The sequence below is a fragment of the Pantherophis guttatus genome, chromosome 2 (genome assembly GCF_059756535.1).
Source record: "Pantherophis guttatus breed Tessera chromosome 2, ASM5975653v1, whole genome shotgun sequence".
In the NCBI taxonomy this organism is placed as follows: domain Eukaryota; kingdom Metazoa; phylum Chordata; class Lepidosauria; order Squamata; family Colubridae; genus Pantherophis; species Pantherophis guttatus.
The window spans coordinates 251245614-251262182 of record NC_142064.1 but is presented as its reverse complement, the minus strand read 5'-3'; the positions used below and the strand labels follow the sequence as shown (position 1 = coordinate 251262182).

Genomic DNA, 16569 nt, shown 5'->3' with positions numbered 1-16569 from the left:
TGAGGGGAGAGGAGGGGGAGGCAGGAAGGCGGGGAGGCGGAGGACCATAAAGAAAAGCCAAGGAAGAGCCGGACTCGGCGCTGGTGGGACGGGGGGGGGTTGCCTGCCCACGGTCTGGGGCTGCCTCCATCTCGCAGACGGCAAGCGGGGGGGGCTTCCCGGTCCCCCCCCCTCTGCATCCCCCCCCCAAAGGCCGGGAGGTGCGCCAAGACGGCCCGGAGGGAAGACCTGGGGCCGGGAGGCGAGAGATTTCCTCATTGTTTGAACGGCTGGGGTCGAGATCCCTCGAGGGACCTGCTGCAGCCGAAGAGGGCAGGTAGGAGAACGCCTGGAGGGGGAGAGGAGACCCGTGGTGGTGGGGGGGGGGGAGAGGCGAGGAGAGTGACCCTCTCCCCTATGGAGCAGCCTTCGCTCTTTGCCCTCTCCCCGCCCCCTTCCACAATTCTCCCCATACACACCGGAATGGGCGGGGGGGGGCGATCAGCTCTTCAAAGAAAGGGATCGGTGGGGATCAGCCAGGATCGGGATGGAAGAAACCCAGGGAAACTTCGGCAGGAGCCCTCTTCAGGTCCCTTCTCCCCGAACCGAACAATGGTCCAGCCCCGCCAAGGGGAATTCGGTCGTCTTCAAAAGTTTCTCTTTGGAGATCTGGGAACCCAAGATGCCTAGGAGCCCCTCCGCTCCGCCGGGGCACGGTTCCTTTGTGCAGTTCCCAGCAATTCTGCCACACGCCTGCCTCCTTACCTGGAACTGTAAAGGTGTTTGGAAAACGCAGGTTTTGCAAAACAAAAAACAAACAAACAAAAAACAACCCTAAGGATGCAGAACAAGCCTTAGATCTTAATTGCTCTGAAATGTCTGCTATTTTGCACTAAAGATGCCAGGGAGAAAGAATGTAGGTTGGTAGGATCCTGGTATTTACAGAAGTTCCTCTGGATAGCTTTGAATCACAATCTCTCTTTCTGCTACAGCTTCTCTCCTTCATGAAATGGGAATAAGAAGTGATCTAACAAAGATGATTAGGGGACTGGAGGCTAAAACACACGAAGAAGGGTTGCAGGAACTGGGTATGTCTAGTTTAATGAAAAGAAGGACTAGGGGAGACATGACAGCAGTCTTCCAATATCTCAGAGGCTGCCACAAAGAAGAGGGAGTCAAGCTATTCTCCAAAGCACCTGAGGGCAGGAGAAGAAGCAATGGGTGGAAACTAATCAAGGAGAGAAGCAACTTAGAACTAAGGAGAAATTTCCTGACAGTGAGAACAATTAATCAGTGGGACAACTTGCCTCCAGAAGTTGTGAATGTTCCAACACTGGAAGTTTTTAAGAAGATAGATAGATAGATGATAGATAGATAGATAGATAGATAGATAGATAGATAGATGATAGATAGATAGATAGATAGATAGATAGATAGATAGATAGATAGATAATTTTATTTCTATACTGCCCCTCTCCCGAAGGACTCGGGGCGGTGCACAGCCAAGTAAAAAACACAATACAAATCCCAATTAAATTAAAAAAAATTTAAAATTATTACATTTACGGCCAAGTTTCGTTAAAAAACCCAAAAATTTAAAACTCCGAATTTAAAACTACTTTACAAAGATAGCCCTGCCTGTCAGAAGAGCAGGGTCTTGAAGGCACAGCGAAAAACTCGGAGGTCAGAGATTGTGCGTATTTCCGGGAGCAGTTCGTTCCAAAGGGCAGGAGCTACCACAGAGAAGGCTCTCCCCCTGGGTGTCGCCAGCCGACATAGTTGGATAACTATTTGTCTGAAGTGGTGTAGGGTTCCCTGCTTAAGAAGAGGGTTGGACTAGAAGACCTCCAAGGTCCCTTCTAACTCTGTTATTCTATTGTATTCTACTTCACTATCCTTTCTGAGATGGGAAGGACCCAGGGATGATTTAAGAGTAAGGGGAACTAAACTGATTGAGGATTTAGTCCAGTTTTTAATAGAGGTAGGTAATTGCTGCCAGGTATTCCCCTTATTAATAATGTTCAATACAGTGAGGTGATTTAAAAAATCTACCTATATTCTGTCTTAAATCAAGAGACATTTACCATTTTTTTCATACCCGCAATAGCCAAGATTGGTTCCTCTGAATTTTTGTTTTAACGTGCAGATCTGATTCACACACTATGATTAAGCAAATGTGATTTGTTTGGTTTTGAAAAAGCATATTGTGTGTGTTTTTTTTTAAAAAAACATTGATCAAACAAATCATGATTTAGGATATTTGAAAGTCAGCCACCTGCTTCTGGAGGAAACAATTCTTGATGTGGACTGATATCTCCCTTTCTTTCAGGCATATTTGTTGATTAAAATAAATCTTCATAATTGTCTGTGACTGCTTGATTGGCATTTTCAAAATTATTCAGAGCCAAGTGCCTTTTAGAAAATATGTTAATCTTGGATTAGGCCTTTGAAAATAAGGGGTTCAATATATAAGATTGATATAGTTACTTATACATGTGCACACACAACCTATGATTCAATTGTCTGATGCTCTGCTTTTTAAATTCCATTGTATGAGGATCAATAAAGGGAGAAAGAGATTTCGGCATTAGTTGGTCATTTCTAACTCCCTTGTATCAGGAAAAGACTTGAATGGGATGTGCCTGTTTGCTTTGCACAGACCCTGGTAATCTCCATCACTATTGAAAACCCTCCAGTATAAAACCCCCGATAAACTTCTTGCGATGGTATTCATTACCTAGGCATTTCCTTGTATGCTGTTTTATGGCTTAGCAAACTGCTTTCTTCAAATCAGGATAATCCTTAATTAAAAGAGCAGTAGGCAGGTTTTCAGATCTAGGAAAGATGTACAACTAGGTTTGTTCATAAACATGTTGATTTCTCTTGATTTCTCATGGTCCAGTTTTCCTGAAGGTTGATCAGAATGAATGAAATCACTATACGTTGTCAGCTGAGTTGATAAGGAGTTTTCATCGGCAATGATTTATGTGCAGTTGTCATCACTTGATGGATGACTGGACCATCATAAGGTCCAGTCATAGTTTAAGGATTGATTAAGGAAGACTGCTGCTTCCTTTGATGTGTTGGACTGCTATTCCTCTCCTTCAGGTTGACTTGGAATTAAAGGTGTTGTTATCCAAGACATTTGGAATGGCTACTACAAGTCCAGAAAGACTTCCATATTGTAGGTCTGTTCTTCAAAGTGGAATATCGGAAACTTGAACCTGAGCTAGGATGCAGCCAAGATTTATCACTAAAAATAGCAACTTCCTTTTGCAGGGACTTGAGTATATTTTAGTCTTCCAGATCTTTACAGCTTTTAGGAACCAGGTGATGATTTCCACAGCATCCTCACGTCAGTCTGGGGTGGCAGTGTAGAGTTGACCATCATTGACTAGACAATCCTTATCCATTGGTCCAATGTTTTAGATATCTCCTTATCAGATTCCTCAATACTCCCAACAATGACAGAACTTCTCAAGTACTTGAAGAGTCCTAAAAAAATTAGGGAGATCTTGAGAGCTATATCTGCCTTGAAAGCGGCCCATGTTGAATTACACTGTACAGTCAAACATTAGGAGCTGATCGCAGGAAGTGTTTTATGACATGTTGTAGGATGTCATAAAATGCCTCATGGTGATTTTTATATCATAAAATGTTTCATAAAATTTGCCAAATTTCAATTCCATTGGAGACACAGATTTGGGATGCATGCTATAAATTGGCGTATTTGAAGTACCTTGGTTGAAAAAGTATTGCCCTATGATGCACTATTTTGCCCAGTTAAAGGTTACAGACATGAGCATTTTAGTAGTATATAGGTTTACTGATTGCTATCACTGATGATGTTACCTAGTTGGATAATGAAACATTTGCAAGAAAATAACCAAACTCAGAGAACACCAAAGACTCCACAGATATACTGTTGATACTTCATCCCAAATCCTGCATCTCACCCAGGCACTGAAATCAGGGCAGAGGTCCAATTCATAGGAGACAGGACTCAAGCCTCAGAGAACTCTAAGGTAGGGGTGTCAAACTCGATTTCATTGAGGGGTGGGCATGGCCAGGGTGGGCATGGTCAGCTTGACATCACTCGTTTCGGGGGTGCCTGTGGTGGCCTGAGCACTCTTTCACGAAAACAGAGCTCAGGTGGGCCGCATGTGCTCTCCCAGGCCCCGTTTTCAGCCGCAACAGTCTCCTGCAGCCCTCTGCCAGTAAAAACAGCTTTGTTTTCTCTGGCAGAGGACTGCAGGAGGCTGTTTCAGCCAAAAACAGGGCCTGGGAGGGCCACACGCAGCCCTCCCAAGTTCCATTTTTGTTGGCAGAGACACCATGGGCTGGTCCTTTGCTGTTTCCAGGGCAGCCCCACGGGCCAGATCTAAACATCCCACAGGTCGGATCCAGCCCCCAGGCCTTGAGTTTGACATCCCTGCCCTAAGGCATTGTCAGATTCACCTCCTTATTCCCTGCCCAAATGGAGTTCCACATCTATGTGAATGCAAGCAAGATAACCTGCAAAAACACCTCATAGCAGCCTGGTTACTCTCTTGCTAGGTAAAATGTGATATTTAGTTCAACATCAGTGATGATTATGAACAGACTGAGGATAGGATCTAGTTTCAGCATATTTAGAATTGAAAGTAGGAGATCTAGCATTATCTTACCTCCATAAATAACTCCAACAGAACCAAGCGGGTTGGGCATCAAACTGATAATCCAGATGCAAACATAAAGTTAGCAACTGTATTTTAAAAGGCAGTGTGTCCTGACTTCCAAGTGAGTGCTATTGCTGTTATAGTTATTGCATTTCCCTGCTTATTAGCCATTGCCAGAAGAAGAGATTGTTATAGAATAATAGAACAGAACAGAACAGAACAGAACAGAACAGAACAGAACAGAACAGAATAGAATAGAATAACAGAGTTGGAAGGGACCTTGGAGGTCTTCTAGTCCAACCCCCTGCTTAGGCAGGAAACCCTACACCACTTTAGACAAATGGTTATCCAACATCTTCTTAAAAACTTCCAGTGGTGGAGCATTCACAACTTCTGGATGCAAGTTGTTCCACTAATTAATTGTTCTAACTGTCCGAAAATTTCTCCTTAGTTCTAAGTTGCTTCTCTCAATGTTATGTGTCAATGGTGTGAATAACATTGTTCTTGTTTTAGGAGCTGGTTCATTGTCTGGAGGTGACTTGGGACTGAATGATGGAGAATCAGTGGCTAGTTGTAGATCCTAAGCAGAAGCCTTACAAAGAAACTCACCAGGAGACCTGTGAAACTCTAGTGGCACTGAGTAAATATAATTTTATTTGCTTACTATATGTATATAACCAATATATATAACCAAAGAGCCATGGTGGCGCAGTGCAATACTGCATCACCATGCAGTATTGCAGTCTAATTCTGTCAATCGCCAGCAGTTCGATCCTGACCAGCTCATGGTTGACTCAGCCTTTCATCCTTCCAAGGTTGGTAAAATGAGGACCCAGATTACTGGGGGCAATAGGCTGACTCTGTAAACCCCTTGGAGAGGGCTGTAGAGCAGCATACATGGTTATCCTTGACTCCTTACCTTGTGGCCGAAAGACCGGCAAAGTGACAATACTTGCCTATTTCTATTTGCATCCACAGATAGCTGTTTTGCAGCCTTGTTTCAGATAACATGTTGCCCTCTTGGGTAAGGGAGGGGGGCAGTGGTGAAATCTGAACTGGTTTACTACTGGTTTGCTGGCCGCGCAAGCGCCAAATGTACACTGCATGTGGGCACCAAATGCGAGCTGCACCGCACAGTGTGCACCAAAAGGAGGCTTGGGAAGGTATGTAGAACAGCACGTGGGGGGGGGGGTGATCAGCTGTGGCGCGCAGGGGAACCTTTTTAAAAGCATTTTTTTACTACTGGCTCAGGCGAATAGGTAGTAAAAAATGCTTTTAAAAAAGTAAAAAAAAAGTTCCAAAGATCTCACAGCACAGCTATGATCGTCGGAACCTTTTTTTAAAACTTTTTTAAAGCATTTTTTTACTACCTATTTGCCAGAGCCAGTAGTAAAAAAATGCTTTTGGTTAAAAAAAGGCTCTGACGATCACAGCTGTGCCGTGCGATCGTCGGAACCGTTTTTCTTTAACCTTTTAAAAGCATTTTTTTACTACCGGCTCGGGTGAATAGATAGTTAAAAAATGCTTTAAAAAAATAAAAAAAAGGGTCCAACAATCAGCTGAGTGACGTGCGATTGTTGGAACTTTTTTTTTTTAACTTTTTAAAGCATTTTAAACTACCGGTTCTGGAGATCCGGTAGTAAAAAAATGCTAAAAAAGGGGGAAAGGGGGGAAAAGTTCCGACAAATCGCTCAGCTGATTTGTCGGAACTTTTTTAAAAACATTTTTTACTACCGGTTTGGCGAACTGGTAGCATTTTTTACTGCCGGTTCGGGTGAACCGGCCCAAACCGGTAGCATTTCACCCCTGGAGGGGGAGGGGGAATCAGAGGTCCTCTTTCAGGGCTGTGCAAAAGAATTTGCTCAGCATCTGTCAGCCAAAATCTCTCAAATTTGTTCTCATTTCGACGCCAGCCTTGGGGGAGTGCAGATCTTGGGGGGATGTCTGCAGTGGTGGGATTCAGCCAGTTCACACCACTTCGGGAGAACCGGTTGTTAACTTTCTGAGCAGTTTGGTGAACTGGTTGGTGGAAGAAATCATTAGGGCAGAGAACCGGTTGTTAAATTATTTGAATCCCACCACTGGATGTCTGATACAGCATCTTACCCTGTCATCTCAACCTGGTGGCCTGAAAAAGTGGATAAGGTCCTTATGACTTTGACCTAAACCACTTCTCTTTTAACTAAAGCTGGCCAGGAGCGTTGTGTGTGGGGGTTCTAGCAGTGGTGACTTCTTCCTTGGGTGAGAGGTTTGTTCCTCCATCTCTTAAGGACATTCTGGTTCACCTACACCTCAAGAAACCATTGATGGATCCCACTATGCAGGTAGTCCTTGACTTACAACCACAATGGAGAGTCCAAAATTTTTGTTGCTAAGTGAGACATTTGTTAAGCGAGTTGTGCCTCGTTTTATGACCTTTCTTGCCACAGTTGTTAGGTGAATCACTGCAATTGATAAGTTAGCAACACGGTTGTTAAGTGAATCTGACTTCCCTGCTGATTTTGCTTGGCAAAAAGTTGCAAAAGGTGATCGCATGGGACACAGCGATGGTCATAAGTATGAACCAGTTGCTAAGCATCTGAGCACATGATCATGGGGCTGATACAAAGGTCGTAAGTGTGAAAAATGGCCATGCGTCGCTTTTTCCAGTGCTGCTGTAACTTTGAATGGTCACTTAATGACCTGTTGTAAATCGAGGACTACCTGTAGTGGACAATTTTTGTCCAGTATTTAACTCCCCCTTTTTGGGAAAGGTGGTGGAGAAGAGGGTCACTCAGCAGTTGCAAAGGACCCTGGATAAAGCAAATTATTTGGACCCTTTTCAGTCATGATTAAGGCCTGGCTATGGGATGGAAATGGAATTGCTCAGATTTTTAGATGATCTTTGGCGGGAATGGGTTGTGGATTGCATGTTTGGGAGGCATCAAGATGTAGAAGGCTATGGGGCGACTATTACTGGGATTGGACCCGTAGTGGGTTTCAATTTTGGCCGCTACCAGTTTGCTCATGGGTGTGTGCGCGCTCATGCGTGCAACAATTCTGCACATACGCAGAAACGTCCGAGTGGGTGGGCGGAGCTTCCCGCAGCCGCTGCTACCAGTTCGCCTGATCCGGGGTGAACCGGTAGCAACCCACCACTGGATTGGACCTATTAAGCCATCTTGTAATTAGTAGGTTTATGGGTAAGCATCAGAGGTGGGTTTCAGCAGCTTCTGACCAGTTTTGGAGAACCGGTGGCGGAAATTTTGAGTAGTTGGGAGAACCGGTAAATACCACCTCTGTCTGGCCCCGCCCCCATGTATTCTCTGCCTCCCGAGTCCCAGCTGATCGGGAGGGAATGGGGATTTTGCAATAACCTTCCCCTGGATTGGGGAGGGAATGGGGATTTTGCAGTATCCTTCCCCTGCCAAGCCCGCCAGGCCATGTCCACCAAGCCACATCCACAGAACCGGTAGTAAAAAATTTTGAAACCCACCACTGGTAAGCATGTTGTGGAAACTGGGCCCATCGTTATGTCGGAGGGGTGATGCATTTTCTCTGGATGAACAAGGAAGTGGTCCCTGGATTGATGTAGAAGCTGCAGCTAAAGAGGAGAACAAATCAAAAAGAAGGATGGAACCAAGCAAACCAGCAAAGTTAATTAGTGTATCTTGCTTTTTTTCTTCTTCAAGCAGGATCTTCAAGTTCCAAACCCAGTGAGATTTTCTTGGTGAAAGAGGAAGAGGAATCCAGCATCCTGGAGCCTGGTAGTAGGGAGAACCCAAGAAGAGCCAATTTAGGTGAGGAGAGGAGGGGGGTTGTCAGCCAGGTTGCAGGTCTCAGCTTTTCTCTTCCGTATGTTTTCCTTCACACTTTAGTGGATCGGTGGGAACATGAAGCTTTCCTCCATTTATGCTCTAGTCTGACAAGGGTCAAGTCTTGATAGAGCCTTGATAGTACAGTGGTCTAAGCATCCTGTTATTAACACAGCTGCCTGCAATTTACTGCTGGTTCAAATCTCTCCAAGGCTCAAGGTTGACTCAGCCTTCCATCCTTTCTAAGGTAGGTGAAATGAGGACCCAGTTTATGGGGGCAATAAGCTGACTTTGTATAAAATATACAAAAGAATGAAGGCTATTGCTTAACGCATTGTAAGCCGCCCTGAGTCTCCGGAGAAGGGCGGCATATAAATCAAATTAAAAAAAAAAAAAGTCAGTGGCCTTGAATAAGATTTAAGCAAGAGTAAAGGGTAGAATTTCTCCCCTCTCTGGCCCCTCAAAAAGCTAGAAAGAGGTTTGGGAAATGGTGCTCCATGATAAAATGATCAAATCTGGGTTGGAAAAACCAAAATGGTGGTGGTGAATGAGAGAGAAAGTGTGTGTGTGTGTGTGAGAGAGAGAGAGAGAGAGAGAGTGAGAGAGATGCAAAACATTTTTCAAAGCTTTGCAACACAATTCACGCACAAAAGCTCTCTCACACAAATATATTGCTGAAAAATATATTTATGTAACTATCGCTTGCTTATTTGTTTTATTTACATCCCATCTTTTGTACAGGAGTTGAAGGCAGTGTACATAATGCTACCTCGTCCTGTTTTTTTCCCTATAGTAATATTTTTATGGACTTAGAGCAGGGGTGGGTTCTACTTACCTTTACTACCGGTTCGCAACGCCGCGCAAACGCACTCTTCTGGGCAAGTGCAGAAGCATTTTAATGACATCAGAGCCAGTGGGCGGAGCCTCCTGCCGGTTTTACTACTGGTTCTATAGAACCGGTGCGAACTGGGGGCAACCCACCCCTGGCTTAGAGTGACAGGCACGGGGTCCTCGGGAGCTTCTGTGGCTGAAGTTTGGCCTAGAATCCACATCTCTCCACTTGTAGTCCTACCCTTCCCCCACTAAACCACACAGGAATCATGAGGAACTGGAGATTCAGACATTTGGTGGAGGTGTATTTGATCTGAGAGATAAGCCGTGAAATATGGCAGTAATAATGGGATGTTTTTCAAATTAAAAAGAGGTAGATGAATCTAAAGGGACACGGTGGCTCAGTGGCTAAGACGCTGAGCTTGTCAATCGAAAGGTCGGCAGTTCAGTGGTTCGAATCCCTAGTGCCGCATAACAGAGTGAGCTCCCGTTATTTGTCCCAGCTTCTACCAACCTAGCAGTTCGAAAACACGTAAAAACTGCAAATAGAAAAATAGGGACCACCTTTGGTGGGAAGGTAACAGTTCCGTGAGCCTTTGGTGTTTAGTCATGCCGGCCACATGACCATGGAGACGTCTTCGGACAGCGCTGGCTCTTCGGCTTTGAAATGGACATGAGCACTGCCCTCTAGAGTCGGGAACAACTAGCACATATGTGCGAGGGGAACCTTTACCTTTACCTTAGATGAATTTGGGGGGGGGGATTACAGCTTCTGACACCTAACCACAGTAGAAAATGACAGCCAGTTTGTCACGAGTTTTGCCTTGCAAATCTATTTAAGTTTATTCTGCATTTCTCCTAGCTAAATATATATATTAAGCTGTCACTTGACTGGAGCTGACCACAATAGGAGCCAGAAGGATGGACAGGGAGGACTCTGGACTAAAACCTTGCATTGTGGAAATGATGTCTTAGCAGTGGGGCTTCGGTTACAATCAATATAAACCTGATCACCTGTCAGATTAACTTGCTCTGCCCGTTCCTGCAGTTTTTCACTTGGCATTCCTGAGGTCGAGATGAGGATGAAGAATAAGGCAGTTCCTTTGGTTATTTCCTTGTGTTAGGTGAAGGAGGCGCCTTGTTTGCTGCGCTCTGTTTATAGGACAAGAATGGGAACTGAGAAGTAATGAGGCATACATTTCCTTGTTGCCGGTTGCTTTATCCTCTTGTAAGCACAAAGTCTCAGAGCAAGGCCAGAAAAGGCGGGGGGAAAAATGGCCGAATGCTTGTTAGCAGAGAATAGAGTTTGAAATAGGGCACCTAAAGGTTTAGAGCCCTTAGCAACTGAAAGCTTTGATTTGAACAAACCTATACTCCAGGTTCTGGCCATCTCTTCAGGATAAAGGTAATTCTCCACTTACGACCGGTTGCTTAGCAACTGTTCAAAGTTATGACGGATTCCTTCCAAAAGTTACTTACAACGTGGTTTTGAAGATCCGATGTTCAACCCACTCCCTGCAGCTGTGGTGAAATCCAATTTTTTTTCTACCGGTTCTGTGGGCGTGGCTTGGTGGGCGTGGTGTGGCTTGGTGGGCGTGGCAGGGGAAGGATACTGCAAAATCTCCATTCCCACCCCACTCCAGGGGAAGGATATTGCAAAATCTTCATTCCCACCCCACTCTGGGGCCAGCCAGAGGTGGTATTTGCCGGTTCTCCAAACTACTCAAAATTTCCGCTACTGGTTCTCCAGAACCTGTCTGAACCTGCTGGATTTCACCCCTGCCCTGCAGTCACATGACCCCATTTGGTGCACTCCGCAACTGGCCCACATTTACTGCCATTTGCAACGCCCTGGTGATTACATGACTGCAATTTATCTTTTTTCGCTGGAATTTATTTCCAGTTTGCTTAACAACCGCTGCAAAAAAAGCCATGAAATAGAGTCTGGTCACACGGTGACTCACTTTTAATGACTCTTATGAGTTATGTCTGCAATTGTAGGACACCATTACAGTTGTAACTTGAGGACTATCTGTGTGGACTATGGGAATATTGGAAAGGTGATGGTGTGTTTTCTTCCTACCAGGTGAGGGGATGGGCAGTGAGGAAGAGGAAGAGAGCGAAGAGGAAGAAGTCCCACAGCAACACCAACCAGAGCTGCTCAAGCTGGACGCCAGGGTGGTTTCTGGGAACTGCAAGAGCCTGCGCTGGAGGGTGGTGCAGCCGTCCAGCAGTGGCAAGGTCCTGGCAGGGGAGGGGCCCCCCATCCTGGTTCTGCAGAAGGGCTACGAATGCGAGGACTGCGGGAAGGTCTTCAGCTGCAGCTCGCACTACAGCAAGCATCGACGAACGCATACAGGGGAGCGCCCCTTCCATTGTGAAGACTGCGGCAAAAGCTTCAACGTCAGCTCTAACTTATATCGGCATCAGCGGGCACATGCCAGTGCTAACACCACCCCAGGAACTCCCTCCCCGGCCCTCCTGCCCACCCGGGGCTTGCCCTACCAGTGTGCCGAGTGTGGTCGGTGTTTCCGCCGCAACACAGAGCTGGTGACTCACCAACGGCTCCATACTGGCCGGCTGCCCTTCCAGTGCAGCGACTGTGGAAAGAGCTTTTCCTGGAGTTCGCATTTTGCCCGGCACCTACGCATCCACACCGGGGAGAAGCCCTATCCTTGCAATGAGTGTGGCAAGCGCTTCAGTCGCAGTTCCCACCTCTACCGCCACCAGCGCACTCACGGCACCAATGCAGCTGCCAATGTTACCCGTGCCTACATCTGTACCTACTGTGGGCGCAGCTTCAGCACCACGCTGCACTTTGACCAGCACCAGCGTACCCATCGTGGCCGCAAGCCCTACAAATGCACCCTTTGTGGTAAAGCCTTTGCTGATGGCTTGGCGTTGGTGAAACACCAGCGTCTGCACTTGGTTGGGGGGGACCAGAGTCACGAGTGCTCGGACTGTGGGCAGAGTTTTGGGGGACGGTCCCAGCTGGCCCGCCACCGCCGACTCCACGGCACTGCCGATAAGCCCTTTGGTTGTGGGGAGTGTGGACAAAGCTTCAGTGCTCGCACTCAGCTAGCTCAGCACCGGCGGCTTCACATCTCCACCGATAAGCCGTACCACTGTGGGGAGTGTGGGCTCAGTTTTACGTGGAGCTCCCATTGGGAGCGACATCGACGCATCCACACAGGCGAGAGGCCCTACTCCTGCGGGGACTGCGGCAAGTGCTTTGGGCGCACCTCCCACCTGTATCGACATCAACGCACCCATGCGGGGGGGCAGCCGCACATCTGCCCTGACTGCGGCAAGAGCTTCAACAGCACCTTGCATTTCCAGCGCCACCAACATGCCCACCACAACCCCGACGGTACTCAGCTCTCTGCCAACGCGTGTGGGAATTGTGGCGAGTCGTGTGCCGATGCCTCGGCTTTGCTGAAACACCAGTGCGTGCATGTGGAGGAGAGGCTGTATCCCTGCCCCCAGTGCAAGCGGCACTTCTGTGGGACCTCGCGCCTTTACCGGCATCTCAGAAGTCACACCCGCCAGACAGAAGAGACAGTACTGGGGTTGTCTTCCCCACAATATGAAGGGGTTGAACCATGCTAAGGAGAGGAGGGGGGGCTAGAGAGGTGTCCATGACTGGCTAATGCCAAGGTAGTTCTCCCGGCTAGACTTCCCAATCCAAAGTCCAATGTAAATGATCCTGTTCAGGTGGGTCTTTGGGCTTCATGTTCTATATTTGTTTCTGAGCAGTGGTGGGTTCCAACCGATGTTACCACCGGTTCTCTTCGCGCACGCGCTTTGCACGTGATCGCCGTGTGCATGCTCGCTTTGCACGCACGTGCACTGAATTTACACTCTGCGCAAGCGCGTTAGGTTTCTACCCAGCTGAGGTGTGGCAATCCACTCTGCCATGCCTATCAGCTGGGCTAAAAAACAAGGAATAAAGGTAGGAATAAAACGGGGGCGGACAGGAGGGCCCAGCTCCCAGTCAAAGAGAACCAGTTCGGTGACATCACATCGTTACCACTACCGGCTCGGCCGAACCGGGCCGAACCGGGAGCAACCCACCACTGTTTCTGAGGCATAAAGGAAGAAGAATTAGATCCTCTAGAACCTAGGCAGAATTAATACCAAGGCGGAAACAGTTTCAGAGTTTTTATCAAAACTTTTAAAACAAAACCACTCATCCTGCTAGCAGGAACCAGTGACCATTTCCCCTGCTCCGCGTTTGCTCTCCTTCATGTCCCAATGGCAGTCATAACCCTCTGAGAGAAAGGTGGGCCCTCCATGGGGACCCTGCATTCCTTCGCAAGGACACTTTGCTACCCAGAGCCATGGATCATCCTCGTGAACACTTTTCAGCACACACCTGCAGCAGGTGAAGGAATCTATCCTATGGTCAAGAAAGAAACCAAGGTCATTAACTCCTCCAGGGCAGATTTGGGGGTTTGAATGAAACAACGGGGAAATCCTGCACAGCTTGCAGGAGTTCAGTTCATCAATGTCGACAATTAATTTGCCGAACTGATTCATATGGGTCTTTGGATTATCCAGTATGTTTAGGGCAAAGATGGGAGTAGATCTAGATAAAAGAAGAAGTGATTCATAGCTATAACATGCAAGGGGGAGGTTGCACCGTGGTGGAATATCTGGCTAGAATAAAAGGGGGAGTAAAGTGCTCGGCTAGTTCAGAGTGGTTCTGTGGGACTCCTGAAGCCTTTATCTGGCTCTTCTCTAGAGCAGGGGTCTCCAACCTTGGCAACTTTATGACTTGTGGACTTCCACTCCCAGAATCCCTCAGCCAGCGCATGCGCTGGCTGAGGAATTCTGGGAATGGAAGTCCACAAGTCATAAAGTTGCCAAGATTGGAGACCCCTGCCCTGGAGAATGCAGGGAGTATGGAGAGATTAATGCTAGGTGCAAAGAACCGGAATGACGCATGAGCAGATCAGAGAAGTTTCTTTATTGCCTTTATTCACCTGTTTACAAGAATTTCGCCAGACTAACTTCACTCTCTTGGGAACAGCCAGATAAAGGTTTCAGGAGTCTGCCTTTGTCACCTCCTCCCATTTACTTCTTTATTCCCCAATCTACTCTAGTTTGAAATTCCAACATAGTAACAGTGCCTATAAAGGTGTTAAGAGCTCTTGCAATTCGTAGCCACCATGGCCATTTAGCCATATCTGGAGGTATTAGGTTTGAGGAGGCTGACCTAAGCCAACCAATTAAGTATTTTGTCAAGGCTAACCTATAATACGTTGTCTCCTTCCAAGACAAGTCCTTCCCACCCTCATTAGCAGGGATCTTCCTCAGTGCCCTTGGTGGTCTTTGAGCCTAGATATTGGCTTGCAGACATTTCATTACCCAACTAGGTAACATCATCACGGCTAATGAAACCTCTGCAAGCCAACAACCAAGCACAGAGAGCACCACAGTTCAACTCTGAATTACAGATATTCCCTTCTATTGGGTGGATTTTTCTGCACAAAACCAGGGATGGCCTTCAAAAATTTTAGCAAGGGGTTCTCTGCCTGGTTGCTGGGTGGGTGTGGCCTAGTCAGCCTCCTGTACCACAGAGTGGGGGGTGTTTTTACCCTCCCTGGGCTCCGGAGGCCTTTTTTGAGCCTCCGGGAGGGCAAAAATGGCCTCCCCATGCTCCGGAGGCCCTCTGGAGGCCAGAAATTTCTGGTCTACCTGAACCTCCATTAGGCCCATTTCTCACTCTCCCCGAGCCTCCGCACGCGCCCTGCACCTACCTGCATCCAAAATGGGCCGCGTGGGGACTCCTTGAAGGGGTGGGGTGGGGTGGGTGGGGCCAGCCAGGAGTGGGATTTGGGGGTTCTCCGAAGTGCACAGAATCTTAGCTAGAGCTTCTCCCGAACCTCTACAAATCCCTGGCAGCCCACCCCTGCACAAAACCATCTACAATGAAAAGAAGCTCAGGATGATTTAGTGCAAAACATGCTAATAACAAGGCTAACACACTAATAATTTGCAGCCAATCTTCTCAGGTCTCCAAGCTGGTCACTGGACACACCACAACCAAAGAGAGGTAGCTTATCTTGTCTCCAAAGAACAGCCTCTAACAATGCTGGACCTCAGCTGTCCCGTTGCTTCCAGAAACACAATATTGGCATCACGTGGGCTGTGACCAATCCATTTGTGAGGATGACAAAAGTATGGGATTAATGCCCCCAAATTTTCCCAGGTCAACCCTTCCTCGTGCTCTAACAGGGAGTGATTTCAGGGGGCAGACAGCATCACAGCAGAAACTCTACAGAATGTCACTTTCCCCTTCAACTACTAAACAATGATATTATGCAGAAGTTATATTGCTACTGCTCAGAGGCAAAACAGCCAGTTTTTTTTTTGACTAGTTGCATTGGGAATCTTTTAAGTTAAAAGCAACCTGTGTGAAATGGGTAAATATAGCCTATTTAATTTTGCAACCATTTGAATACAGAAACCCCACGAGAAGAACTAAGAGGCAGTCCCAACTCCACCTGTCCTCCTTCCCCAGTGGTGGGTTCTTCCCGGTTCCGCCCGGTTCCGCCGAGCCGGTAACGGTGACGATATGTCACCAAACCGGTTCTGCCCCCCCTGCCCCCCCACGTTATTCTTACCTTTTATTTGGCCCCACCCCCAATCTATTGCTGCCTCTTGAGTCCCAGCTGATGGGCTATAAGGAAAAAAACTGTTTAAACTCTTGCCGCAGGGCTTCAAAGGGCCGCCCTACAGCTGATCAGTGGTAAAAGGCAGTTTGGTGGTAGACCAGTGCCTGCAAAAATAAACGGGTAGACCAGTGCCTGCAAAAATACATGAGTAGACCAGTGCATTGCAAAAATAAATGGGTAGACCAGTACAGCTCTGCAAGCAGTTAAAAGCCTGGTAGACCAGTACCTCTGCTAAATCCTAAAGAATTGTCACATGACCATCAAGCCACACCCACAAAATAAGCCATGCCCACAGAACCGGTAGTAAAAAAAAATAGAACCCACCCCTGTCCTTTCATTGCCGTAATATGCTAGATCGGAAGGAAATCATATTTTAAAAATAGACGACATTAAACTGCAGGTCCCTCCAATTTACATACTAATGTATGTTGCTTGAGAATCCGGGATTTTCTGGAAAAACTCTCTGTGGTATTCAACTAACTCCATAGCAGGTAATCCATCCATCATTCTCAGTTGGGATTGAATTTGCAATAGCTATTTATTTATCCTGAAACTTGCCCCTACTTAGAGGAAGTTTCACCTCTGGGAGCGTCTGTATTTCAAAATGAAACTAGTTAAAACCTTACC

General features: G+C 46.9%; 1 protein-coding gene across 3 annotated transcripts; it reads left to right on the top strand.

The window, feature by feature from the left end:
• The first annotated feature begins 4 nt into the window (after positions 1–4).
• LOC117674020 (uncharacterized) lies at positions 5–13797 on the top strand. 3 transcript variants are annotated; one of them, XM_060684164.2, is made up of 5 exons: positions 236–316; positions 972–1067; positions 5151–5277; positions 8309–8416; positions 11349–12976. In XM_060684164.2, the coding sequence occupies exons 3-5, from the start codon at positions 5187–5189 to the stop codon at positions 12869–12871; spliced, it is 1722 nt and encodes a 573-aa protein (XP_060540147.1). In that variant the 5' UTR covers positions 236–316; positions 972–1067; positions 5151–5186; the 3' UTR covers positions 12872–12976. The 3 variants fall into 3 exon arrangements, with proteins under 3 accessions (XP_034287687.1, XP_034287690.1, XP_060540147.1); XM_034431796.3 differs by lacking the exon at positions 972–1067 and having other exon boundaries at positions 5–316; positions 11349–13797; XM_034431799.3 differs by lacking the exon at positions 972–1067 and having other exon boundaries at positions 39–316; positions 8312–8416.
• The last annotated feature ends 2772 nt before the right edge of the window (positions 13798–16569 follow it).

Excerpts from the sequence above, each read along its gene's own strand:
- LOC117674020 (XM_034431796.3), top strand. The coding sequence starts at position 5,187 with ATGATGGAGAATCAGTGGCTAGTTGTAGATCCTAAGCAGAAGCCTTAC. Across the intron at positions 5,278-8,308 it reads TGAAACTCTAGTGGCACTGA|CAGGATCTTCAAGTTCCAAA; the intron begins GTAAATATAATT and ends TTCTTCTTCAAG. Across the intron at positions 8,417-11,348 it reads CCCAAGAAGAGCCAATTTAG|GTGAGGGGATGGGCAGTGAG; the intron begins GTGAGGAGAGGA and ends TCTTCCTACCAG.